Below are 27,441 nucleotides of genomic sequence, written 5' to 3' on the forward strand. Positions count from 1 at the left end.
GCAAACCCTTCCCTAAGTCTGGGGCTCGGCACTAAATGAGAGCCGGGCTACTTGGCCATGGCCTATAGGCCGACTGGCGATGGCCCGTGTCAATGTAAACGAACATTTCTGCACTTGTGAGGGAATTTTCTATAAACTGCATATATAATCACACGTGTTATGAATATATCAATACGCATGTTCAATTAATCACTTCATGAAATATTATTAATGTGAAATCCAGACACACTGACAGTGACTTCCCGAATGATATACTCCACCCACACACACACATCTGGACAGTGAGCTCTCATCAGGATATGTGCATCTTGACCAGGGGGTCATCATGAGTGGCCTCCCTAATATAGTATCCTCCTGTACACAGACAGTTACGACCCTAAAATGTATGACTGTGTTGAGTTAATTGGAAGGACGATCCAAAAATGAACTATAAGGTGGTCTATGACCCAAAAATTTACCATAAGGTTGTCATGAGTTAGTAGTTTTAATTAAGAACACTCAGGAAGAAACAGAGAACAAAGTAGAGGGCCCCCTCTCAGGGGACTCTTAAAGGTGTTCAGACGGCGTTATGGGTAAACGTTTCTGCATAAAAGCCATGGTCCCGGACTTGGGAATTTGGGTGTATCTGCAGAAGGGCCTGGCTTTGATGTCTGTCATTCTTGTATGATTTTCATTAAAGTCTATTGGATTCACAAGTTCCTGAGTTGAAGTGCTTTTTGTTTTAATCATTGTGGACTTGGTTTTCCACGACATAATTGGTGAGCCAGCCAGGAGTTGGACAGAAACATTGTTGCTTTACTGAACCACCTGGAGGAAAGTGGACTGAGTTACACAAACGGTGTCGACACGACAAAGGTAAGCAAATTTGCTTTTAGTTAGTATGTTTGTGTAATTCAGATCATATAACTCTGTGGTGGGACATCTAGCACTGGTCTTCCCAAATTTAACGAACCTTGAATGTTGAATTGTCAGGGAAATTTCTTACACTGATGTGTTCTTAATGATTAAAGGACTGAGTCTCCATGTTTAGATAAGTAAAGGAATGTAGGTAGAGTGGGGTCTGGTGTTTGTCTCGGGGAGACATCCTTGAACAGCATCCTTGACCGGCACCAGTGGATTAGTTACTCGTAAATTAGATAATCTGTATAACCCTTTTAGGGTCTATCCTTGGGTGTCCAGACATTATGGCTCCTAAAAGGTTGAAAAGGTTTACCTTGTGAATGTGTTTTATTGACACACATCTTACCACACCCCTTTTTCCTCCTTTAAATGAGGGTGCTTGTTCTGTGTTACTTTAGAGATTATTCATTATTACTTTGTAACCTGTGTATTCTCTCCTTGCAAGAATAAACTGTTTATTGTGCATTTGAGTTTTCCTCTGTCTTACCTACCATTTTCGTAAATCGTTTGGACTTTAGAAATTGTCATCACATGAATGCACATGGTATTTTTGAATCCAATACATTATATGCATGCTATAATATTGTAAATAAGTCATTGTAGTTAGGTACAGCCCGGTATGGACGAGTAAGGGCCGGCGGCTGTTGTTAGAAAAAGCCTGGTGCGGACGAGAAAAGGGCAGGCAGGTGCAGCCCGGTACGGACGAGTAAGGGCTGGCAGCGGTTGTTAGACAACGCCTGGTGTGGACGAGTAAAGGGCCGGCAGGTGTTGTGAATGAGTGCCTGTCCCGAAGAGACAGCACGGGTTAGACCTGCGGGACAGCGCACAAATTACCTTTGGTAAGGCAGCCGGGGCACAGGCTGGCTGGTGCGTGTGTGTGTTCGACTCACGGCTATATACAGTAGCCTCGGTAAAAAGCCTGCAGGTGTTTGTGAAAAAAACGCTCTACCCATTACGGTGACCTGTGGGAGTGATTGGAGACACCAACAGTTAGGGGTAAGATAGACCTACGGCTGTGCGTCTGTGTGTGTTAGGGATACGGTCCGACAGGGTTCTTCCTCCCCACGGGAGCGTGACAGGAGTCCTGTGGACACGTGCATGCGCGAGTGAGATATTCGGAATTAGCTAAGGCAGCGCTCCTCTATAGGGGAGAGAGAGAGAGGGACGCGGTTAACTGAGGCTGTAGGAGTGTGTGGGAAAGTTTATGTTTTTGTGTCAAGTAATCTGTATACATTTATATCAATATATGTGTGTGAAAAGGCCTGTATAAATGTATGTGAAAGCTTGGGTGTGTTTGGACAGATTTCTGTATGCGAGAGTGTGATGAATGTGTGTGTGAGAGGAGAGCATCTGGAAGGGTACCCGGATATGTGAGTGTGAAGATTCCTAAACAGCAGTGTGCCTGAAGTGTGAGAAGAGGAGAGAAGCTGTGTGCTTGGGGGTGTGAAAGCTGCGAGAGTGGCTGACTTCATGCAGAGAAAGAGAGTGCTGTTATAAGTATCACAGTTTTTAAGTAATAATTTGTACAACTCAGAAATTGTTCTGTGATTACGATTAGTAAGTAACGAAATGAGTGAGGAGACCACAACCTCCAGAGTATTTATGAAACGTAAATGTTGCTGCACTGTAGACCACAAAATATTCACAGGACCCGCCAACACTTCTGTACATTTATTCCTGACCCAGGTATTTGAATACTGTGTGGTTGAGCAGTATCACACAACCACAAGACAATTATGAGGAAGTCACGATTTCTGAGTCAAACGGAGTACAGCTAATTTGGATCACGTTGGGAGGATTTATACTTCGGTCCAGTCAGCCAGATTTAGATGAGCCTATTATCAGACAAATATACAGTCTAACTGAAGAAGTGTGGTTCTAAAACAAAAACGGTTAGTGATACATTTATTTAGGAGTTTACTTAAGCACTGTCATTAATCACGGTCTAGACCTGTGGTTCAGAATATGTTAATCGCTGCTGATAATTTCGTATATACATTCAGCACTTCCAAATCCTTGTCTCACCACTTCCTTGAAATTGGCTGTCTGGGAGGAGAGCGAGTAAGGGAGAAATTGGCAATCGTCCCGGAAAGGTTAAGTGCTCCTGGGACCCCCTCTGGGAGCACGCCGGCAGTAAATTCAGTATAGCCCGAAACATAGACAGGACAAAGGTCCAAGGAAACCGTAGGATTTGTGCAGTGCAGTAACACTAAATCAACTACTTAGCTTTCAATATGGCAGGCACACCTGTCCAAATATTGGCTAAACGGTTTCCGTTGTGTGGGGAACAAATCAAAGCCATATCTAAAACACCAGAAAAGTGAACTAAAAAGTTGATAACTAAGTGGCCCAAAGAAGGAACCTTTGATGTAGCGGTGTGGGAACAAATCAAAGGTTTAATTACATTCTATAAAATCCAGGACCACAGTAACTCGCGCAAGCTCAAACGTGAAAAGGAGCAGGAGGTTATGAAAATGTTTCTGGAGGAAGGAAAGGGCCAGTTAGCCAGTTTGGCCCAGGCCCGACGTATGTTACAGAGAGACGAGGAAAGGACAGCTGAGAAGGTTAAATGGATCGATGAGCCCCGGCCTTACAAGGGCGCACAATGCCCTCTAGTATCGGGGGTAGTAACGATCACAGGGGAAGTTGAGATGGAAAGGGACAAACCCCTGGTGTCTTCCCCTTTGGGGAAAAGTAGACGGCTTAAGGGAAAACCTACCATTCAAGTAGATTGTTATAAAGAATGTTTAAATTGGTTGGAGTGTAATAAGACAGGACGGGAGAGATTGAGAGACAGGGAGAGCAGGTCTAAAGGTTGTAAACGTAAACTTGACGGGACAGCTTAGGGAGTCGCAGTTGGGGGGGGGGGGGGCAGATCCACAGGGTGACACAGATAGCCAGGCAGAGGAGGAACAGGAACAGTCCGAGGAAGAGTATGAGGGGGCCGCAGCTGCTCCTGGCCGCTATGGCAGGGAGCCAAAGGTAGACTAAGGAGCACACACACATTAAAAGCACCCAGTCAGTGACCACAGGTTAAATACTGGCCACAGGGGACATCAAAGCTTTGCTGGTCAGAGTGCTGGGTACGACAAAAGCGGAGGCAGTGCTCAAAGATGGTGGCATGGCATGGACAATCGGGAGTGTTGTCGGGGATGGGCGGTCCTTTGATCCCTACAGACATTTATTGTGGAAGGCCCTGAGGGACGAGTTCCCGGCCGTGGTGGACACTGATGTTTTGAGGGGGGCTCCACTGGGAGACACAGACAGCCCTGCTGAATATTTGCAAAAGCAGGCGGATAGATGGAGAATGGAAACTGAGCATGACCCAGAAACTGACCATCTTGTGTCTCATATGTTCAGGAAAGCGTTGGTGGAAGCTATGCCAACTCCCATAAGAACCAAGCTGGAGGATGCTGTGGGGCTGACTACTTCAAAAACTCACAAAGAATTTAGAGACTATTTCGTTCATGCTGTCGACAGATACAGACAAAATGAAAAAAGATTAGATGAACAGGGGAGGGACATTCAGAGAAAACTCAATTACAGCTTGATGACCTGACAAAAAGAAAAAAGACCCAAGCCCCGGTTACTACAGAGACCTGAGGAATACGCAATGGCGCCTGTCCTCCAGGGAGGTCAACGCCCAGCACAACAGCCACAGGCTATGTATGGACCTCCCCAAAAACCAGTAGCAAATGTGTATACACAGCCCCCAAAACAATATCAGAATATTGATAATTTCGTATATACATTCAGCACTTCCAAATCCTTGTCTCACCACTTCCTTGAAATTGGCTGTCTGGGAGGAGAGCGAGTAAGGGAGAAATTGGCAATCGTCCCGGAAAGGTTAAGTGCTCCTGGAAGCTAAACGATGGGTTCAAAGCAAAAGACCTGGGCCCTATGATGAAACATGGGTCAAAACTGACAATCCCCTTATCTTTTGCTCTCCTGAAAATGATCTCATTAAAATCCTTTGTTTTGCAGATATTGTTGGAGAACCACAGGAAGTTGAAGTTGGTACAGGTCAGCAAATGCAGATGGGGAAGGTGGCAGACAGGCAGGAACAGTTACGGGAGGAGATGGAGCGGGTGGTTCCTGAGCAGTTGTGGTCTCGACATGACACAGATGTAGGGCTCGTTAAGTCAGCTAATCCTGTATTTATTAAAGTGAAGCCAGGGGCTAAACCAGTATGGCAGAAACAGTACTACATGAAACCAGAGGCGGTGGCAGGTATTGGGCCCACCATTGAGGGTCTAGCAGAGGCAGACGTGCTTGAGGAAACAGTTAGCGATTGTAACACACCTTGGTTCCCTGTTCTAAAAGCAGATAAGTAGAAGTGGAGACTGGTTCATGATCTATGGCCCATCAATGATATAGTGGAGGACTGCCTAGCCGAGGCCCGAATCCCACACTACTAACTAACATCCCTCCTGAAGCCAAGTTTTTCAGCGATAAAGATTTATGTGGCGCATTTTTCAGTGTTCCCTTAGCGGAGGAGTGCAGACATCTGTTCGCTTTCACTTATGGGGGTAAGCAATACAGATATACGAGACTGCCCCAGACATCTCGTCCATCACCTGGGCTGAAGTCACTGAGGTGGTCAAGAAACTCCTCGGTGGCAAGGCACCGGGGGTGGATGAGATCTGCCCCGAGTACCTCAAGTCTCTGGATGTTGTGGGGCTGTCTTGGTTGACACGCCTGTGCAACATCGCGTGGCGGTCGGGGACAGTGCCTTTGGGATGGCAGACCGGGGTGGTGGTCCCTCTTTTTAAGAAGGGGGACCGGAGGGTGTGTTCCAACTATAGGGGGATAACACTTCTCAGCCTCCCCGGGAAAGTCTATGCCAGGGTTCTGGAGAGGAGAATACGGCCGATAGTAGAACCTCGGATTCAGGAGGAACAGTGTGGTTTTCGTCCGGGCCGTGGAACACTGGACCAGCTCTATACCCTCTACGGGGTGTTGGAGGGTTCATGGGAGTTTGCCCAACCAGTCCACATGTGTTTTGTGGATTTGGAGAAGGCATTCGACTGTGTCCCTCGCGGCGTCCTGTGGAGGGTGCTTCGGGAATATGGGGTCCTGGGTCCTTTGCTAAGGGCTGTCAAGTCCCTATACGACCGAAGCAGGAGCTTGGTCCGCATTGCCGGCAGTAAGTCAGACTTGTTCCCAGTGCATGTTGGACTCCGGCAGGGCTGCCCTTTGTCACCGGTTCTGTTCATAATTTTTATGGACAGAATTTCTAGGCGCAGCCAGGGGCCGGAGGGTGTCAGGTTTGGGGACCACACGATTTCGTCTTTGCTCTTTGCGGATGATGTTGTCGTGTTGGCCCCTTCAAACCAGGACCTTCAGCATGCACTGGGACGGTTTGCAGCCGAGTGTGAAGCGGTGGGGATGAGAATCAGTACCTCCAAATCCGAGGCCATGGTCCTCAGTCGGAAAAGGGTGAGTCAAATGATGACATTCTTGGGAATGGCAGGGTTCAGCTCTGATTGGATAGAAGACTATGCCCTTAAGGTTTCCCCCAGGGAGCTTATGAAAGAGGTTGGACAGCAGCAGCTGAGTGCCAAATTGCACTGGAACTGCAACGCTTTGGCAGCATTTGAAACCATTAAACAAGATATGCAGTCTGCTCCCGCTCTAGGAACACCGGACTACACAAAGCCATTCTTGTTGTATGTTTACAACAGGGCCAAGGGATATGCTTCAGCAGTACTGATGCAGGACACGTGTAGTGGCAGAAGTAAACAACCCATAGTGTACTACAGTACAAAGCTCGACTCTGTAGCACAGGGCTACCCACCTTGCTATCAAGGCCTAGCAGCGGTTCAATATGCATATGACAAAGCATCCACCATCACCATGGGTTATCCAGTAACTATTTATACTCATCACAAGGTGACGGAGTTAATAGCGTGGAAAGTTTGTATTGACTAATGCTAGGCTTTTAGACTACTTGCCTTTGTTGACTTACCCTGACATCACCATTAAAGAAGTGAACCACTGTAAATCCAGCAGAGAGAATCCCCCTGGAATATGAGGGAGAGCCTCATGACTGTGTGGCAGAGTCATTCATTTTTACTAGGCTTGGACCTGACCTTCTTTCACTCCCCATTCCGGGGGCAGAGGAAGAGTTATTTGTGGACGGTTCTTGCTACAGAGACATAGATGGTAATCATGCAGGATTTGCTGTAGTTAGGATGGACCCTCAGGGTCAATTTCACACGATAGTTAGTCAAGCCTGTCCACAACCATGTTCTGCTCAACTAGCTGAACTCAAAGCATTGACGGCTGCATGCAGAGAAGGGAAGGGTAAGGTTGCTAACATTTACATTGACTCTGCTTATGCACACAGGGTATGTCATCTGTTTGGTGCTGTGTGGAAACAAAGGGGCTGTAAGAAAACTGATGGTTCACCTATTTTGCATCATGATCATATCCAAGCTTTGATGGTTTCACTGTTACTCCCACATCAAGTAGCTACTGTTAAATGTCAAGCACATAGGAAAGGCAATAACTACATCATCCAGGGCAATAACGCTGCTGATGAGGCAGCTAAACTAACATCCAAGTGTCACTCATCCGTCCTAGCCCCTTTGATACTGGTTGAGGCAGCACCTGTTATGGCTGATGTTATTCGAATGCAAGAAATGGCTAACGTGTATGAGAAACAGTTGTGGCTGCAGCGGGGTGCTACCAGTGATGCTGCAGGCTTGTGGCGGACCCATATGGGTCTCTTGGTGGCACACACTGCTCTCATTAGGGTTTTGATCAATAATGCGCATGGTTTTGACCACTGCGCAAGGGGGGAAATTGAGGAAACTCACCCACCAGGGGTTCTGGTCACCGTACATGCAGGCGACGGTAGATGTAGCCCTCGCTGAGTGTGAGGTGTGTGCGAAAAACAACATGAGAAAAGGAATAGTGACGCCATTGGCCCACATTCCAACACCAGAAGGACCGTTCAGACATTTAGTCATGGACTATGTGGATATGATAAGACCGATCCATGGAAAACAGTACATGCTGGTGGTAATTGACAGGTTCAGCAGATGGATAGAAGCAACCCCCTAGAAGGAAGAGGGAGCGGTAATAAAGTTCCTGATGAGGGAGGTGATGCCTAGATTTGGCATACCGTCAGAAATCAGTTCTGACAATGGGTCAGCTTTTATTAAAAAAACATTGAAACAGGTGATTCAACACCTCAACATCAAGTCCCAGGGCATGGTAGAGAGCGCAAACGGGACACTAAAGGCCAAGATCAGTAAGATCTGTGCCAGTGCAGGTTTGAATTGAGATGATGCTCTACCAACAGCACTAATGAACAGAACCACGCACCTAACACCGCATGAAATGCTTACGGGTCGACCCATGCCCGTGCCTCGGGGCCCTCACGAAGGGCCTCCTCTGGAGCAATTGGAACTGGAATTCAGGGAATATATCAGACAACTAACTACTATACATGAGCTCATTCACAAACAGGAAAGTGCACGGGTGCCGGAGCCAGAGGTCGATCAGCGACACTTGGTATCACCTCAACCACTGTACCAAGGTCCCACAAGGAGCGGGACATGAGGAGGATGAGGATGCTGATCTTCCAGGTGGGAGTGAAAGGCAAGAGGGGGAAGGCGTGGCACCCTCAATGCCAGAGGAACTGGTACTTTCGCCAGAGAAATCAAGTCCAGCAGAGAGGCGCCAGACCTGGGAATGGAGGCTGCTCATGCTCAGTCTGCTGCTGACAGCTCTGGGGCTATGGTTGATGCTGCCATTCCAAGGAGAGAGTTTGCCGATCCAAGGAGAGAATGGACAGGCGACGGCAGAGCAGATCCCTCAACTGGTGCCTCTGCAGAAGACATCTAAGGGGGGCCGAGCCCTCCTGACACCAGTAGGAGACAATATCCTAACGCTGACCCCACCGACTTTGACTGACGCTATAACATTTATTTCTGACCCTAGTAACCCCAACACAGACCTTGACAGGAGGAATGAGGTATGTAAAGCAGCATTGTTAGCAGGGATATTGCCCCACCGTCTAGTAACTGCAAGAATAGAAATCACAGTCTTCTTTAGTACAGACAAATTTGGCAATAAGAACGAAAACCACATGGTTAGGAAGGATAGATGAAAAGGAACAACAGTGGAACATTGTGGGGCACAGTGGGAAAGGGGAATGTGGCCCGCAGGATAGAGAGGAGGTTCAAAGTGTGAAGTACCTGGTTAGATGCAGTCGAAGGAAGTGTACAGTGAACACGACACCTTCTGTTACTAGATCCAGAGCAGAACTGTTGTTTGAAAGAGTAAAGCCCACCTCATCAAAGAGAGAGAGAGGCTAGGGTGAAAGGAACAGGGAGGAACGGGGCCTAGCGTGGGATAGAGAGCTAGGCAGTGCAGACTCTGATACCTCCTTGCTTTGGAGGAGACCGAGGGCAGTAGGTGTTCAGGATGGAGGTAGGGTAAATGCTACTACTCAGACTGTGAAGCGAGGGAAAAGGGAAGATAGAGCATGGAGTGTACTCGAAGCTAGAGAGGTTAGAATACCCGCTAAAACCAGCAATGAAGCCCAGAGATCAATAACGGTACATGCTCAGAGTGGGGAAACACTGTGTTCATGGGCAGATAGTGGCTTATATGGTCAAGCAACTTGGTCTACAGGTAAATGTGTTACCACTGTACATGAGACAAGGGGCAAATGGGATATAGTTGTGCAACATAACGAGCACCAGTTGTCTCTCCAGCTAACCATTGGCAGATTCCCGGACGGCACCGAGAGCCATCCAATAGCGTGGTGGACCCCAGATGAGGGCGGCTCAGGGGAGGAGTCATCGCCGGCGGTAGTAGGAAAGGAGCCTTCAGCCCCTGTATCCAGGGCAGGACGGCAAGCAGCCCCAGGGGCCACGGAAGGTTGGAAATGGCTTTGCGTGCCCTCGATAGAACAAGCCTTGCTTGAGGTACCCACTCAAAGTCCCACAACAAAAGTAGAGGATAATCACATCGAGGTAGTTGAGAAATACGGGTGGTATAGGTGGGCTCAGTATACAGCCAGGCAGCACGAAATGGATAATTGTTTGGTATGTTCTAGAGCGGGCCTGGGGAGTATGGCAATAGTGTCCATCGAGAAGGGATGGCAATCGTGCCTAGATGAGAAGTTTGTGTTGTGGAAACCCGTGTTAGATGACAACCGGCTCTATAAACCATGTGCTGCAACATGTTTAGCATGGTTGGGAAATAAAAAACTCCAAACTGAAATGAAAAGCTCACACTCACGTTTTGAAACAACCGTAGAGTGTCAAGACTTGAACATTAGAATAAGTAAAACAACAGCAGAACACACCCTCCCTGAGGGAGATTTAAAAATATTAGGCAGACATGAATGTTACTATACCACAGGGATCGTTTCAGTAGGACATTTTCTCAAATGTAGAACGCTTATTATTTTGAACAAAGGGGAGCTACACATGGTTCAGTCAGGGGAGAAATTCACTCTAGCTCAGAGAAAAGGAATAAGGAGCATTTACCTAGATCAAGACCAGGCTATAGCAGACATATTTTGGATATGAGGGGGAGGAAAGCTGAGGCCGTGTTGCCAAAGGGGTGGTCCGCCACCTGCGCCAGGGTTAGAGTAGCGCAGGATGTATCAATAATCCCACATGTTTTCTCGTTTCCAGGAGAAGCTCAACAGGTTAAGGACGCACCAGTCAAGCCCCGAATAAGAAGGGCATATACACCAGACACAGTAGTTGTTATTGACGCAATAGGACAGCCACGAGGGATCGCTAATGAGTTTAAGGCCAGGAGCGAGATCACCACAGGGCTTGAATCTATATTCTTATGGATAACACCAAATAAGAATACAGAGTGGATTAATTATATTTATTACAATCAGCAACGGTTTATCAACTACACTGATGCAGCACTGACAGCCCTAGGTGAGCAGTTGTGTGCTACAAGTAAGATGGCATGGCAGAATAGGCAGGCCTTAGATTGGATTCTAGCGGAGAAGGGGGGCGTCTGTATTATGTTTGGGGAACAGTGTTGTACTTTCATTCCTAATAACACTGCACCAGATGGCACCTTTACCCAGGCCATGGCTAAGCTAAAACGACTGAGACAGGAAGTTAAGGATAATGCAGGTAGGGACGCTCATGCTTGGGATTGGTTAGAACTTTCGTTTGGTAAATGGGGGGCTATTCTCACTAAGGTAGGGATAGTTATTGGGATAGTATTAGTGTTATTTACATGAGGCTCATGCTGTGCCGTTCCTCTCCTCAAAGTATACTTGACCCAGACTGTGAACACTCAAATGCTGCTACGGGGAGCTCATAACTCAGACAACAGCCCATTGGTCAACCCCCGTGCCGGACATCCTGGACAGTATGTTAACAGAAGTGGAGCCCCTTGCGACATGGGCGGTGAACCATACGATCAGCCGACTGACCCCGTCGCCAGGTGGCAGTTTCCTTCTTCTTTTGCAGGCATTGATGGACTGATGGTGTTTCTACTCTTTTTTTTTTTATTGCCCCATACCGTTCTACCTCATGTGATATGGGAATATCTTATGTAATCAACCTTATTCTGCCTCGTGTACCCACTATCCTCATGTGAACCCTAGTATGCTACCTCATGTTTGGACTAGCCATTATATTTACTCTGTTTGTATCCATATACTCTTTGGAACACCATAGTTTGCGAAGGCTCAAAAAGAATCCTGCACACGCTTACACACACACCCCCATGTCCCACTGATTGGATAGGTTGGTAAGTCTTTTACTTCCACTCAGCCAAAAAGAGGGGAAGAGGTTTGGCTTCCAGCCTCTGGGGATGACGGTTGACGAGGAGCAGGACACGAAGATGTTCGAGTTGATTTCAACTCCCATATAGGTACTAAGATGCTCCTCCTCACCTGGCACTCTCAGGCCTAAATTTCTGTGGCTTTTTGAAGCCACTAAGGGGGGATATGTGAGGGAATTTTCTATAAACTGCATATATAATCACACGCGTTATGAATATATCAATACGCATGTTCAATTAATCACTTCATGAAATATTATTAGTGTGAAATCCAGACACACTGACAGTGACTTCCCGAATGATATACTCCACCCACACACACATCTGGACAGAAGGCTCTCATCAGGATATGTGCATCTTGACCCGGGGGTCATCATGAGTGGCCTCCCTAATATAGTATCCTCCTGTACACAGACAGTTACGACCCTAAAATTTATGACTGTGTTGAGTTCATTGGAAGGATGATCCAAAAATGAACTATAAGGTGGTCTATGACCCAAAAATGAACCATAAGGTTGTCATGAGTAGTTTTAATTAAGAACACCCATGAAGAAACAGAGAACAAAGTAGAGGGCCCCATCTCAGGGGACTCTCAAAGGATGGTCAGATGGCGTTACGGGTAAAAGTTTTTGTATAAAAGCCATGGTCCCGGACTTTGTATCTGCAGAAGGGCCTGGCTTTGATGTCTGTCATTCTTGTATGATTTTCATTAAAGTCTATTGGATTCACAAGTTCCTGAGTTGAAGTGCTTTTTGTTTTAGTCATTGTGGACTTGGTTTTCCACGAAAACACCAGTGTTTGGCACCAGTGGAAACGAGCTCACCCTCCTGAGCTCACCTGGAAAAATATGTTCACGCAATGCATGATATTGTATCTGACATGTATCTGTAGTGTTTGGATTTCCCATGTTCCCCATAAATAAATTACTTCAATATAGATTACTATTTCATCTTCATAATCAAGTTCATAGGGCTACTGATGATTACACACGAGTCTAAACGACCAGACTTTGTATCCCTAAGTCCTGGATTTCGAAGCAGTCTGGGTAGGCCCAGGAACACATGCCATTGACTAGTCATCACTGAGTCCTGGGTTTCAAAAGTTTCTGTGTAGCCCTAGGAACACATGCCATTTTATTGTACAGTTCACATTAAATGACCTACACCTTATGGGCGCTTACGATAACTGATATAAGCACACACACATATATGTAAGTCAAAGTGACCAGACTTGTCATCCCTGAGTTCTAGGTCTCTAAACTGTTTTGGTGGTCCTGGGGACACATGCCATTGTGGGCATCCCTGAGTCCTGGATCTCTGATCAGTCTGGGTGGACTCAGGAACACGTCATTTTAATGTTAGGCTTGTGATGAACGGAGTAGCTCACCTTTACTAAGGACTTCCTACATTTTATGGAAATTTATGATAGTGTATTTACAAACAATATGGAGTTTAATCACTAAGGTTATGTTCCCTTGCACTCATTTCCTTGGCTGTCCCCCGTAACCTTAAGTGATAATACCTTCAAACACTTTCTCCCAGCCCTCACGTCAGTGACACCAAAACATCTAGCAATGGTGATACCAAAACATCTAGGAATGATAACACCAAAACTTGAAACAAAGTTTAAGGTACGTGGTATTTTGAAGGACATGAGGTCTGCCACATTGTGGTGACTGTGTGAGGTCGTCAGCGAGGGCAACTCCACAATTCCTCCACCAAACGATGGAGGTACAGGAGATCTGATTCCTTGGCAATTGATATAGACTGCCATACTGAGGCGTCACTGTACCGAGGTGGTTGAAAACAGCAAAGAGCGACCAGCAAGGCATCTCTTCGTGCGACCGCCCCACGTGCTACCACATATGACAGGGTCCAAATGGAGTCCCAGACAAACCACTTGTCGACAAGGTCACAGTGCGCTATTTTCCCAATTCACTGTGAAACCCAGGCACGACAGGTGTATAACCATAGTTGCAGTGCGCGTCATAGCCAACTTGGCTGAGCCTGCCAGAACCAGTAAGTAATCTGATTAAGCCAGAACTCTGACTCCTTTTTGATGGAGAGGCTCTAACGCAGCTCCCAGACACTTTAAGAACATGCGTGGAGCCAGAACATAACTGAACGGGATTGTCTTCAACTCGTAAATAATCAGCTAAAAGAATATTGTACTATGCATCCTTGAGATCTATGTTTACAGTATGCAGAAATCGTTACACTGAACACATTTTACCAAGTATTTTCTTGACCATTGCTTGGTGTGTCTGTGCTCCCGCCACGCTATTGAGGTGCTCGGTGATACTCCAGTTTGCACCATCTGCTCTGCCCTCATCATGGAGTTGAGGCAGGGCGATTCTTCAGCTCACACAAGCCTCTGTGGTCAGCATGGATCAAAACGTTTAATGAAGCTTTAGGCACTAGGTCAGCTAGCATCAGGAATCAATTAATTGACACTTTATGCCAAATCCTCTTTAACAGGGAGGGATCTGCAAAGGCTCACTGTAAATCCCCACCACAGAATAGTAACTTCTGACATTGCCACAGGAAGGGTTTCTTGATTTTTTTAAATCTAAAAGTTTTTTTAGTTAAAGTGCTGGAAAACTCTTAAATGAGAACAGAAAAGAGGACTAGGTACTCTTGCTTCTTTACACCGAAATGTGAGTGATTACCTGTGAAATGTTATGAAAACTGCGCTATTTCAATAGCAAAGTGTATCTTTTGCTTAGTCTTAGGCTTCTCAAAATGTGGTTCATACTATCTAACAAACAGATCCCAGATAAAATAAAGAAAATTATGCAAAAGTACAGGGAATCCAAGACTCACAACAGAAGGTGGTATGATGCCATTGACTCAATAGCAGTACAGAGTGGTGAGACTCAAACAAAACTGAACAAACTGAACATGGTGATTGACACTATTGATATTTTTGTTTTACTACCAGAAACATTGTCTTTTATTTTTCGTACAGCCAAATTGCATTGATGGTTAACTCCTCCCTGCCCACCTCCTAAAGTCCTAAGTACCAAAAATATAGTCGAAACAGGAAAGTTTAGAGCTAACGTCAGCATAAACCACCAGTGTAGCCCTGGAACCAAGGTAAAGCACCAGTGGAAATGCAACATTATGGACTGAAGAATGTAGGCTTACTAGTTAAAGACAAAAGTTAAAGCAATTTGAGAATACTAGTCCTGATCTACCAGATGCCGCAGGCATCTTGATCCCTGTGACCAAGGGCTCTGGCAACTGAAAGATCTCATAACTAGTCCCAGCCACCAGATAATATTAATTCAACAATTTTGTCAACAGGAAAATTATCTAAACATGCTCTTGGTCAGAAACGATCTCATTCAAAATGACACAATACAGCATAGCCCTAGCCTAGAGCAAACTAATAATTTGTTACCTTGGCCTAAACATCGATATCCCAGGTAACTTTAAGCTTTGAATGACCTGAAGACAAGAACAAGCCAATTTTTATCTTTACCTACTTAAAATACAGTCAGTTCTAGAATGTACTGCCCAGTATCGTTGTGAGGTCTTGGGTCTACTTCCTTAACTATAATTCACAAAATGGGATAAGCGCCCAATTTACAACCAAAACCACTAATAATACATGAAGAGCTGAATTAGTACTATACCCATTAATTAATTCTACAGCCACCTCAAAGAAAGTGGCTTCATTTTCGTTTCTGGTTAAAGCCTAAATTCACCTTTATTAAGATATTAACTTTCACCTACATATTCTGTTGTATCACTCTATCCTCACTTGCACTCTGAAGAAATGGAATATATCCAGAACACATAAGCATATTTCTCCAGTGTATAAGAATGAGATCATGTCCAGTAAACGTGCAAAATCTATTCCATACATTCTTAACAAGAAGCTGTTGAATTCTGACTAGTTTTATTCTACATTTAATAATATGCAGATGAGAGCTATACAATCACTAAGTAAAGCAAAGCCTTTTGAGCTCAAAGGGACATGAAGATATTTGGTATGGACAGGGAATAATAAAACCATGAGGATTGAGAGAGATATGTTTTGCACTCTTGGTGAAGGTCAGTCCCTTTTCTAAACAAATTATGTTGTCTCCGTGCATTGAACATATTTGCATTTCTGTGTTTCAGAGTGAGTTAAAACCATTGGGGAGAGAACAACCTGTCTGTATTCTCTAAGGCCATGAATAAATGTCATTCTCCATAACAATGATTGACTGCGGTTTCTTTTATTGGTTAAGTCTGAAATACAATGTTACTATATCTTACAAGGCTATCCAATGGAAATATCAAATATGCTAAAACAAGGGAAGACACAGAATATGCTTAAGCTTGCATGACACTGCCTCAAACTGCATGCAAATGATATACAATATAGTATACAGCCAAAAAGATCATATGAATTAAATATTGAGTCTGTCTCCGCCAAATCTATTGTTTTAATAAAGAAATAGTCTTTGTTTGGGCTCCTGAGAAGTTCGTGAAATTTACACAACAAAAGCAATCCTCAAAAATTACTAGCATAAATTCAAACATTTCTGGATGGTCCGTCTATCAATTTTCTATTGACTTCTAATCTCGTCATACTTTAGACAATCGCAGTCCTATCAACCCATCCCAAACCATCCTGGACTTGCTACTAATACTCTGGACTCATTTGGTAAGGGAAGGGAAGGAACAGATAAATCGTTATTCCGTCTTATAAATATTAGAGGCAGGATTCTACACAGTGCACCTTTAACTAAACCCTCATCTACAGAAAGATAAACCAAGATAAGAGCCTCCTAAGCCATCTACAAAGAATTCGTAATCAAACACGGCACATTGCAGTAATGTCAAGCAAATCAATCACAGCAGCAAATTGTGCGACCCAAAGCCCCAAGAACAGTACTGATTTGCCACACATACTGATTTGCAATTGTGACAGCAGAGTACATAGTCAATAATATAACATTCGAAATGTCTCCATCCTATAAACAAATGGTTACCAAGCCAATAAGGCTTGTTAAATCAAGATTTTAATAGAATTGTGAGAGAGTGGAGCACAGACAGATAAAAGAAAAAGGTTAACAGGTGCTTCCCATGTCAATGAAGCCCATTCAAATGTAAACTGATAGAAAATAAATATTTGGTGAGACAGAGAGAGAAAAAGGGACACTGTTCATACCCCTTGGGCAAGTTGATAGGTTTGGTTGTACTTCCACATGCGCTCAAGCACCATCTCCACAACATCTGGGTCAGGGACCTCTCCGTGGAAGTCAACCCCCATCAGGGAGGCCATCCTGTTCAGGAGGCCAGGGATTTGTTCCAGGTGCTGCCTGGCACTCTCAACGCGGTACGTCCATGCATGGTCAACCAGGAAGATGCTGGGGGTTGAATGGTTGAGGAGATAGTAATCACATTCATTAAATGGGAAAAACGATTCCCACTTTACAATTGTCAGAAACCTTTTGTATTTTCTTACAGATGACATGGAAGCCTGCATTATCCTCTGTATAACCTCTACTATTTTGTGATTTAGAGGTGAGAGAGATTGTTAGTTAGGTTAAAACAGAGTTGAATCTAATCTAATGGATGTGACAGGAAGTTGAGCTTGGACTTTTGCTGAGTTACAGTGGTTATCAACTTTCCTGATGAAACCGCAGAATATTAACTGTCTGGTGTGGTGAAAAGGTCTCTCAAAGATATCTCTCAGACACCGGAGCTTGTGAGTCCAAAATAGACTTTAAAAACAAAGTAACAAGGACGAGAAGGTCCGCAGTGCAACAACCCGTCTCAAACTTGGCCTCTCAACAGTTTAATTCCTGTCACAACATACTTTCTGAAGTCAATAGTTCTTTGTTTTCTGAGTTCAGGAAAACAGAATTCAGAATTCAGCTTAATGAGATCTTCCCCTCATGAAGGTCATTCTGCCCTGCATATGGGATATAAAAACATTTCCTCATCATACAGACCATGGGAGTAGTAGTTGGAGAACAGATAAGAGAATAACAAGAAGCACCTGTTCTCCTTCACAAACACACTGAAATCTAAATTGTATAAAACCCCTTTTCCAAAAAAAGTTGAGACGCTGTGTAAAATGCAAATACAGAATGCATTGATGTGCAAATCATTTCTCTCTATATTTTATTGAAAATAGTGCAAAGACAACATATCAAATGCTGAAATTGTATTGTTTTGAATTTGCCCTTTTTGAATTTGATGCCAACAACACGCGTCAAAATGTTGGTAAAACTAGACACTATTCATTCAGATCACAACGCGTACCAAACCAAACAACCTTTATTGAATTGTATGGATTTGTACCATTACATCCCAAATGGTGATCTATTTTTAATTTTATCTATTTTATTTGATTAAAAAAAATTATATATGAATTGCGGTATATGTGCCTATGTTACTGCATGTCTCATCCTGGTATTGTAGAGGTATTTTAATAAAATGTATCTGTACTCACACATTTGGGCCTAAGGGCCCATATTACTATTTTTCTAAACAGTCTTTGATTTTTCCACATTTAATTAAGAGAGGTTGATGAACAATAAGGTACACAGTTTGGATTTGTGTGTGAAGGTCAACAGCCATGCTCGGTCTTTCTCCTTACTGTACTCTTGAGACTAATGAGCAACAATATATTACATTGTGGATGACAGAACGATTTGTGGCTTGTCTTTGAAGCCCTTGGGAGGATGAGAAACTCAGCAAGATTGATTGTTTCCCTGAGCTCAGAAAACAGAGTGGTTGACTAAAAGGTTTCCCTAAGCTCAGAGATAAGAATTGTTTTCATGGCTCAATACTTTTTATGAAGCTTCTAGAATTTGCGGCACCAATGTTTAATGAAGGTAGCTTGTATGTTATACAGGTATTATTATTTTTTTATTTGCAATAAGGTGCTTAATCATTTGTGTTAAATAAAAGTTTATTTGATTAACAGTAAACAACTGTTATTTAACCTAATTTCTCTACAAGAGGAAACCCAGTGTGAATTTCTCCAAGCCTCTTCTTATTTATCCTATCACATCAAAGACAATCAGTAATCCTGTCATAAACCATGACACCCCTTATGTCCCATCTCCCCAGAGCTTGTCCTGAAACAGGGTGTGAGGGTCTTGATTAAAAGTGAGTGACCCAATCTTGATCTATAGACATGTTACACTTTTACGCAGGGAAATAAAGAATCCAGTTACAATTGCTATCATTCTGTACTTTTCAAAATCATTACTAGATGAAGTAATAGTTACAATTTTCTCAGAAAAATCTCTACTTTAAAGAAAGTCTAAACCCAGTGTAAATTTGGCTTTCAACCTATTTGATGTTTGAGAGCTAACTGATGATCGTAACCAGTCAAAACCAAAATAATGAACACAAAGAATTCATTGCAGTCGAATTAGAATAACAATTTTGATAATGTCACCAGTAAATCTGTTTATTTTCTAAAGAGTTAAAATGTGTCTAAAACCCAATATACACAGCCCCCCCCAACACACACACACACACACACACACACACACACACACACACACACACACACACACACACACACACACACACACACACACACACACACACACACACACACAGGGGTCTGTTTCTTTACAATTTAGACTAAATAAACTTGGTTTTCTAAAATAGAAATTGATGCAGAATCATTTTCTCAGTTTCAATTAAAATTTAGCAAAACTTAGTACCCATGTAAGGAATAACAAAACAAGAACTTAGTACCCATGCAACTTTTTACCCACTTATTCTACAGTGCATGAGATTAAAATGATTATTTCTAATAAAATATCAAACAAACAAACTGAACAGTCACATTCTCATAATCACTATTCATCTTAAAAAAATTGTTCTAACTAAACCAAATCAAAACGGTAAGATGTATTCTACCAAGTTAGATTTTACATCAAACAAACAATTTCCAGAAAAAAACTAATTAGTCAAATACTGTGAATGGACACTAAGGGCCATAACAGTAGGGATGAATCTAAGATTAAATAAAAAAATGAATATTTAGCAAAAACTAAATTGAAAATGATAAAAACACAACATCTACACAGAAAAAAACAAATGCGCCACACGGTCGCTTGTGTGAAGTATAACACATATAAGCTAATGATAAAATGTTCCTACACATTAAAACAACTCCCAAATTTGCATATCAAAATTAGCATTTTCACAGGCAATGGCCAAACTACTTTGTGACAACACAAACAATGTCTCAATTAACCTCCTAAAGTTTAGGGAATTTTCCCTAATTTTATGCATTTCTATTTTATCTTAAATAGTGGCAGTCAGTCAACCCCAAATGCATATGTCGACCACATGTGTGGTTTTATTGATATTAAAATTGTTCTATCATCAACAATGGGGGATGACTTTCGGCCTCTACCTAAAGTGCTTTCAAAATCATAAATTTCAACATTAAAAGGTATTCAGAGGAAAACACAGTGGGGAGAACAAGTATTAGATAACCTGCAAAATCGGCAGTGTTTCCTACTTACAAAGCATGTAGAGGTCTGTAATTTTATCATAGGTACACTTCAACTGTGAGAGACAGAATCTAAAACCAAAATCCAGAAAATCACATTGTATGTTTGTTTTTTTTATGATTCATTTGCATTTTATTGCATGACATAAGTATTTGATCACCTACCAACCAGTAAGAATTCCGACTCTCACAGACCAGTTAGAAGCCCTCCTGTTCTCCACTCATTACCTGTATAAAAGACACCTGTCCACACACTCAATCAAACAGACTCCAACCTCTCCACAATGGCCAAGAACAGAGAGCTGTGTAAGGGATAAAATTGGGCTACAGGACAATAGGCAAGCAGCTTGGTTAGCTGGGACCACAATCTCAAAGAAAACCATTAGTAACACACTACACCGTCATGGATTAAAATCCTGCAGAGCACGCAAGGGCCCCCTGCTCAAGCCAGCACATGTCTAGGCCCATCTGAAGTTTGCCAATGACCATCTGGATGATGCAGAGGAGGAATAGGAGAAGTTCATGTGGTCTGATGAGACAAAAATAGAGCTTTTTGGTCTAAACTCCACAAGCAGTGTTTGGAGGAAGATGAAGAATGAGTAAAACCCTGTGAACACCATCCCAACAGTGAAGCATGGAGGTGGAAACATCATTCTTAGGGGACGCTTTTATGCAAAGGGGACAGGACGACTGCACCGTATTGAGGGGAGGATGGATGGGGCCATGTATCGCGAGATCTTGGCCAACAACCTCCTTCCCTCAGTAAGAGCATTGAAGATGGGTCGTGGCTGGATCTTCCAGCATGACGACCCGAAACACACAGCCAGGGCAACTAAGGAGTGGCTCCGTAAGAAGCATCTCAAGGTCCTGGAGTGGCCTTGCCAGTCTCCAGACCTGAACCCAATAGAAAATCTTTGGAGGGAGCTGAAAGTCTGTATTGCCCAGCGACAGCCCCAAAACCTGAAGGATCTGGAGAAAGTCTGTATGGAGGAGTGGGCCAACATCACTGCTGCAGTGTGCACTACAGGAAACGTATGATCACTGTAATTGCAAACAAAGGTTTCTGTACCAAATATAAAGTTCTGCTTTTCTTATGTCATGCAATAAAATGCAAATTAATTACTTAAAAATCATACAATGGAATTTCTGGATTTTTGTTTTAGATTCTGTCCCTCACAGTTGAAGAGTACATACTGTATTTAGCTTTCATTTGATGTTTGATTATCCCAAAACCGAAAATGCTAATGAAGATGACATTACCACAGGTGAGACAAGTCTGAACACAAATTTAACCCTTATTAATAGCTATCCTGATTGAATGGGAAACAATGGTCGGGCCATGCCAGGGGGTCTGCCCCCCTTCCTGAAGCCCCCCGGCTGTACCCATGTAACGGCCATAAAGAAAGGCCAAATGCATTGTTTAAAATGTTCATGAAACATAAGTTTCCACACATCAAAAATGTGACATGGTCCTCAGACTGTCTGTAGTAATATATGTCATGCTTTCAACTTAGCTGATATCCTACGTTAACTGAAGGTTCAGAGTTATTGTCTTACCCATCTAATATCGTTGCGGTTTGTAAAAATGTGCTTGTCTTATCAACACAGTATCAGTAGGGTGGAAAACATAAGTATTATCTCAGTTATCATTTGTAAACAAACAGTGAAAAACTAGTATTTAACCAAAGTCAATTAAACATTTAAAATACGACATCTAATTTTATTGTATGGAATTATGGCTATTTTACCCTCTGTCGCAGGCCATGACTATATAGGATGCAAATTCAGTCTTCATGGGAAACGGCGTTTTCTTAACGTTAAAGTCTATAGCCATGTGGTTCTTCATTCTAACACTTCATACAAGGAGAGACAAACAGTATTTTAACCTTTTGTAAGAAAATCACAAGACTATATTGTACCACATGTGCCTCACAACCAAAGACCAGAGTTACATACTAGGTAATAGAAAGGCAGACATTTCTCAAATGTACATTAGTTCAAGAATTTCCATAACAAGGAACGGGTATGAAGCAAGTGATCATGTTTTAGAAATCTGCGTTCAAAAGTTACAAATGAACGATACAATTGAACAAGTCACTAAAATGCTGTTTTGTTCGCGAACTGCACATCACTAGCATTTAATCTGAATTAGACATTGTACAGTGGTTGTGGTATTTGTTGGCATTTACACACAACAATGCAAAAGAAAACCCTACTATACAATCCACTCTCGCTGACCAAAACAAAACTTAACTCTTGAAGCACCGTTTGACGTCACCGCCTAACGTGGCTTTCTTACATTAATTGTTGCACCAACCGCCAGAAAAAATTCCTTGTTTCTTGTGAAACTTGGCAATAAAACCCTTTCTGATTCTGATTTCTAATTGTGATTGTACAAAGTATGTGCATTGATGCCAGCCATGTCTACGATGTTGTAAAACACTGATACAGGCCATAGCGACTCCCTCCCTTTACCGAATGCAACACTGTTGCCATGTGGTCCTAACATCAGAGCCATACTTAGCTGTTGTATTGGGCAATAGTTATAGGCAGTTTCTTTGCGCCACTGTCTATTCCCACTATCTGATGCATTATGCTCAAAATGCATACATTTTTCTTTGCTTTTGCTTGGTAAATCGTAAGTGTAGCATTCCCAGCATTCAGTTTGTTGAAGTTTTTCAGACTGTGCCCGTGTACAGCATTGAACATTGAAAATTTCAATAGCTTTTTTTGATGAATGACTTAAAAACCTCCAACCACTTTAAAATGATTCAGGACACCCACATGTTGCAGTCTTTGGATTTTCCCCAAAAAGTGTTGAATTTGTTTAATACACATTTGAAAATGGCAAAAATAATTATAAAAAATATACACACATTTTTAAATATATTTTTTGTACATTTTGTTTCTACCTCAGCAGCAATCCAGAACTTTAAATCAACAGCATGCTTTGGTAGGGAATAGCTGTTCATCAACAGTTATGCTCACACTGGGCATGTAATAAGCAACACTGTTTATCACAAATGTATCGAAGATCTCAGATACCATGGCAAATATTGTACCCTTTGGGACACTGTAAGGAAATATGCCACCGACCAAACCGTGCAACCATACTTACTATGTAGCCATCTATACATTGATCTAAAGCCACACGTGCACGCGCATGCACACTTTATAGCACTAAACTCTAAAGAAATCGTACTGTGAATAAAAAAATTCTAACAGCGTCACCCATTACAAAATTAAATTGTCAATTTCTCGCCTTACACAATTAGCTAATTTGGTTTTAGACAAAAAAAAAAATCACAATATCCTTACGTATGGTAATAATGCTATATATGGTTTTTTCAACCGACGTAGATCAGTAGCCTACATTTGCCTACCGGTTGCCTATCGCCCAAGCTGACGCAAAATGTGGGGTATAGATCCAACTCGATTGATAAAACCATTGAAAAATCCAGGAAGCACAGTCTTTCATACTGGAGACTAATAATTTTAGGCTAACAGCGTTACGGTTCCTTTTTTAGTAACAAGCCTTACTCTAAGGCATAGACTACATTGATGAACATCTAGGGCTACATTTAGGGCTGTCGCAATGATTACATAACTGTGATTACAAATATTTGAGCCAAATCGCAATTATGTTTCATAGAAAACAACCTTCTTGCACAATATTATCATTCCAAAATCACGTTTCCAATTTGAATAAGGGATTTTAGGCCAATGTTAGAAATAACTCAACAAATACCACAGGAATTATGTTTGTTTCCATAGGATAGCCCATGTGTACAGAAGCGGTTTGACATGCCCTGCGGAAAGTTATAGGCTCAGATCATTTACTGAAACTCGGTTGTGGCCTCATTTACGTTTAAACCCTTTAGAATTGTTTTGCAATGTACCTTAATGTAGTCTAATTTCTCAACATTATTATAAGACAAACACGTTCTGTCACTTAATTGTTGCATCAAATCTGATCGACAAAAGAAAAACACCCAAGCATGTGTAAAATAATTAGGCCATTATATAGGTCACAAATTATTAGGCTATTTAATCAACTTATTTATTTGGCATATATCCCACCATACATTTTGGCCGTAGTCATTTCTATCTACCAGACAACTTCACATGATACCAGCTAAAGGGTGGCATTTGCCGGCTAACGTAAACCCTGACCTGACAGCTTACGTTGGCAGTCCGACCTTCAGCGCGTGCTATTAGGGTTATTAGATTAATTAATCCATCTACCGCTTATCCGGGGCCAGGTCGCGGGGGCAGCAGTCTAAGCAGAGATGCCCAGACTTCCCTCTCCCTAGACACTTCCTCTAGCTCTGGCCGAGGCGTTCCCAGGCCAGCCGGGAGACATAGTCCCTCCAGCATGTCCTAGGTCTTCCCCGGGGTCTCCTCCCGGTGGGACGGGCCCGGAACACCTTCCCGGGAAGGCGTTCAGGAGGCATCCGAAACAGATGCCCAAACAACCTCAGCTGACCCCTCTCCATGTGGAGGAGCAGCGGCTCTACTCTGAGCTCCTCCCGGGTGACCGAGCTTCTCACCCTATCTCTAATGGATCGCCCAGCCACCCTGCGGAGAAAGCTCATTTCGGCCACCTGTATCCAGGATCTTGTCCTTTCGGTCATGACCCAAAGCTCATGACCATAGGTGAGAGTAGGAACGTAGATTGACCGGTAAATCGAGAGCTTCGCCTTGCAGCTCAGCTCTTTCTTCAGCACGACAGACCGATACTTCGACCGCATTACTGCAGAAGCTGCACCGATCCGTCTATCTGGTTATTAGATATATTAGATATATTTTAGGTTAGCCATACAAACTATATTGTTGATAAATAGGGTAACTTGGGTTAAAATGTCCCGTTAAGGGAAATCTGTATTTTCGGACTCAAAAGAAGCAATGTTTGGTCAGATTGTTATATGAACATACAGCTCCGGATAAAATGAAGAGACCACTGCACCTTTTTCCTTTCCTTTCCAAAATTGTTGAAAAGGAATGTTTTGAGTGAGGAACAGAAGGGTTCACTTTGCAGTGGTCTCTTAATTGTAACCCTTCCGTTCCTTACTCAAAACCTTCCTTTTCAACTTTTTTGGAAAGGAAAGAAAAAGGTGCAGTGGTCTCTTAATGTTTTTAACCCCCAATTGTGATCTATTCCATATTTAGGTGTTAAAATCATTCTATCAATGTAATCTATACCACTGGAAATAATTCAATCTTAATAGCAGTATTTAAGTGAGTTAACAAAACCAATTTTAACCGTGATATTGCATATTCCAATATCCAAAGGCAAAAAGCTATGTATGACATTTATTACAATTTCAATAAACTTTTGATGACTATTTTTACATATGTTTTGTTAATAATGCAAAAGTATTAAATTAAAAACATTAAATCAATAATATTGAGCAATTCATTCAATATCAGTGCCAGGCCTATTATATTAGATGTTAATATATGCTCAGTAAACTAGCTATTAAAGTAAAAACTACTTATATTTTTTATGGAGAGTGGGTGTTTAGGCCCAAACATGATCACCAAAAAAAACCAGGTTGCTATAAAAAGTATTATGTTTTTCTCTGAGCAAATGGATTACTTAGCCTAAGGCCTTCCTATTGACATATCAAAAGAGGTCTAGCTTCATCACATCACATGACAATGTTTTCTAAATGACAAAAAATAAGATCAACTTATGTCAAAATCGTTTTTGTGGAATTACTTGCTCAGTTGAGATGATTATTATTTATTTTTTAGATGAACAAGAATAGTGGCAACCAATGAATGTGTAGAAATTAAATTTGCAGTCATTTGTTGGTTTGGTGGAGAATTACGGGGGGTGGGGGGGGCATTTAAGCCCAAGCCACCCTACACGATGGTGTGAACATGTTATTACATAATTTAGGCCATCTATATGCATTTGCAAGGCTATTATTCGCTTCACGAATTTCAATGGTGGCTTGATCCCTAACCTGACTGTACACACCCACACAATTTGTTTTAAGAGCCTCCTGGTCAAATGTCCTTCTTCCTGCACTAGTGTCAATGGCATTGGATATACGCCATCTACTGATCACTGTGACAGCAACACCCTCCCATTCAAAACATACATGGGTCAAAATGACCCCTGACGGCGCTTCTAGTAGCTGTAAATGGCTCGGCGCTTCTAGCATTAAATGAACCAAACCTCTCAATTTTTGGGAAATTGAGCAATTGGGTAGGGTTCCGACCTCCAAGTGGGAGAATACACCTGAACGTTTTATCAGAGCTCCCAGAAGTAAAGTTAGGTTTGACATCACTCGACATTGCAGCGTTTAGGATTAATAAACAAAAATGACTTGCTCCCTGCATAAATAAGTCACTATATTTATCTAGGTTGTACTCATTAGCGCAGGTTATTGTGATGTTAAAAGACACCAGTTTGCCGTTTACTTTAGTGTAACAGAGGTAATGTTAGCCTTCTGGCTAGGTTACTTAAGTGTCAATATGATGTCATGCATGTTTTTCTTAGCAGAAATTAAATTTTTTTATTTGTAAGCTCCAAAGAATCTTATTTCACTCAATGGCCTTTGTGCCATAAACATTTTTGTGACACCGAAGGCCAAATGCACTTGCCCCTAAAATGACGCAATTCCAAGCCTGCTATGAACACAGTACATCGCTGCATCCACAAATGAAAGTAAAAATTCTACCGTGCAAAGAAAAAATCATATATATATATATATATATATAAAAAACAAGGTCCAGAAACGCTGCCGCCTTCCAAGGGCCCAAGCTCATTTAAAATGGACTGAGCCAAGTGGAAAACCCTCCTGTGGTCTGACAAATCAAAATTTGGAATTATTTTTGGGAATCATGAATGCTGCATCCTCCGAGCTAAAGAGGAGATTGACCATTTTCCTGAGACGAACTGCATTGTGGGATTGTTGACGTGCTGTACCCTGCCTGCTGTTACCTACCTGGCTACCTGCCAAACTTTTTCGAATTTACTCGATATAAACTAATTGGTCAAAATTCTATTTTAGAGTTTTACCAACGCAATATTTATCTGTTGACCTCTTACCCAACTTTTTACACCGGGACTCTTTTTGGACATAATTAACAGAACTACTCACCCCTGAACACCCGAGGCTAAGTATCATTACAATGCCTTTTCACTGTAATTGTTGTAGCAACAACACGGAGGAGAATGTTCGTCTTAAGTTAAAGATAGCAGAGTTAGAGGCTCGGCTTCTGACGCAAATGCCAGGCAAGGATTATGCTAGTGTAGAAATA

General features: G+C 42.5%; 1 protein-coding gene across 1 annotated transcript in view; it reads right to left on the reverse strand.

The window, feature by feature from the left end:
• ttll12 (tubulin tyrosine ligase-like family, member 12) overlaps nt 1-27,441 on the reverse strand; it is an 86,568-nt gene that overhangs the window by 52,394 nt on the left and 6,733 nt on the right. The window contains exon 3 of the mRNA XM_013140101.3: nt 16,846-17,044. Coding sequence (XP_012995555.2) covers nt 16,846-17,044 — 199 coding nt within the window. The remainder of the gene's footprint in view (nt 1-16,845; nt 17,045-27,441) is intronic.

Source organism: Esox lucius, chromosome 23 (genome assembly GCF_011004845.1).
Source record: "Esox lucius isolate fEsoLuc1 chromosome 23, fEsoLuc1.pri, whole genome shotgun sequence".
Classification (NCBI taxonomy): Eukaryota; Metazoa; Chordata; class Actinopteri; order Esociformes; family Esocidae; genus Esox; species Esox lucius.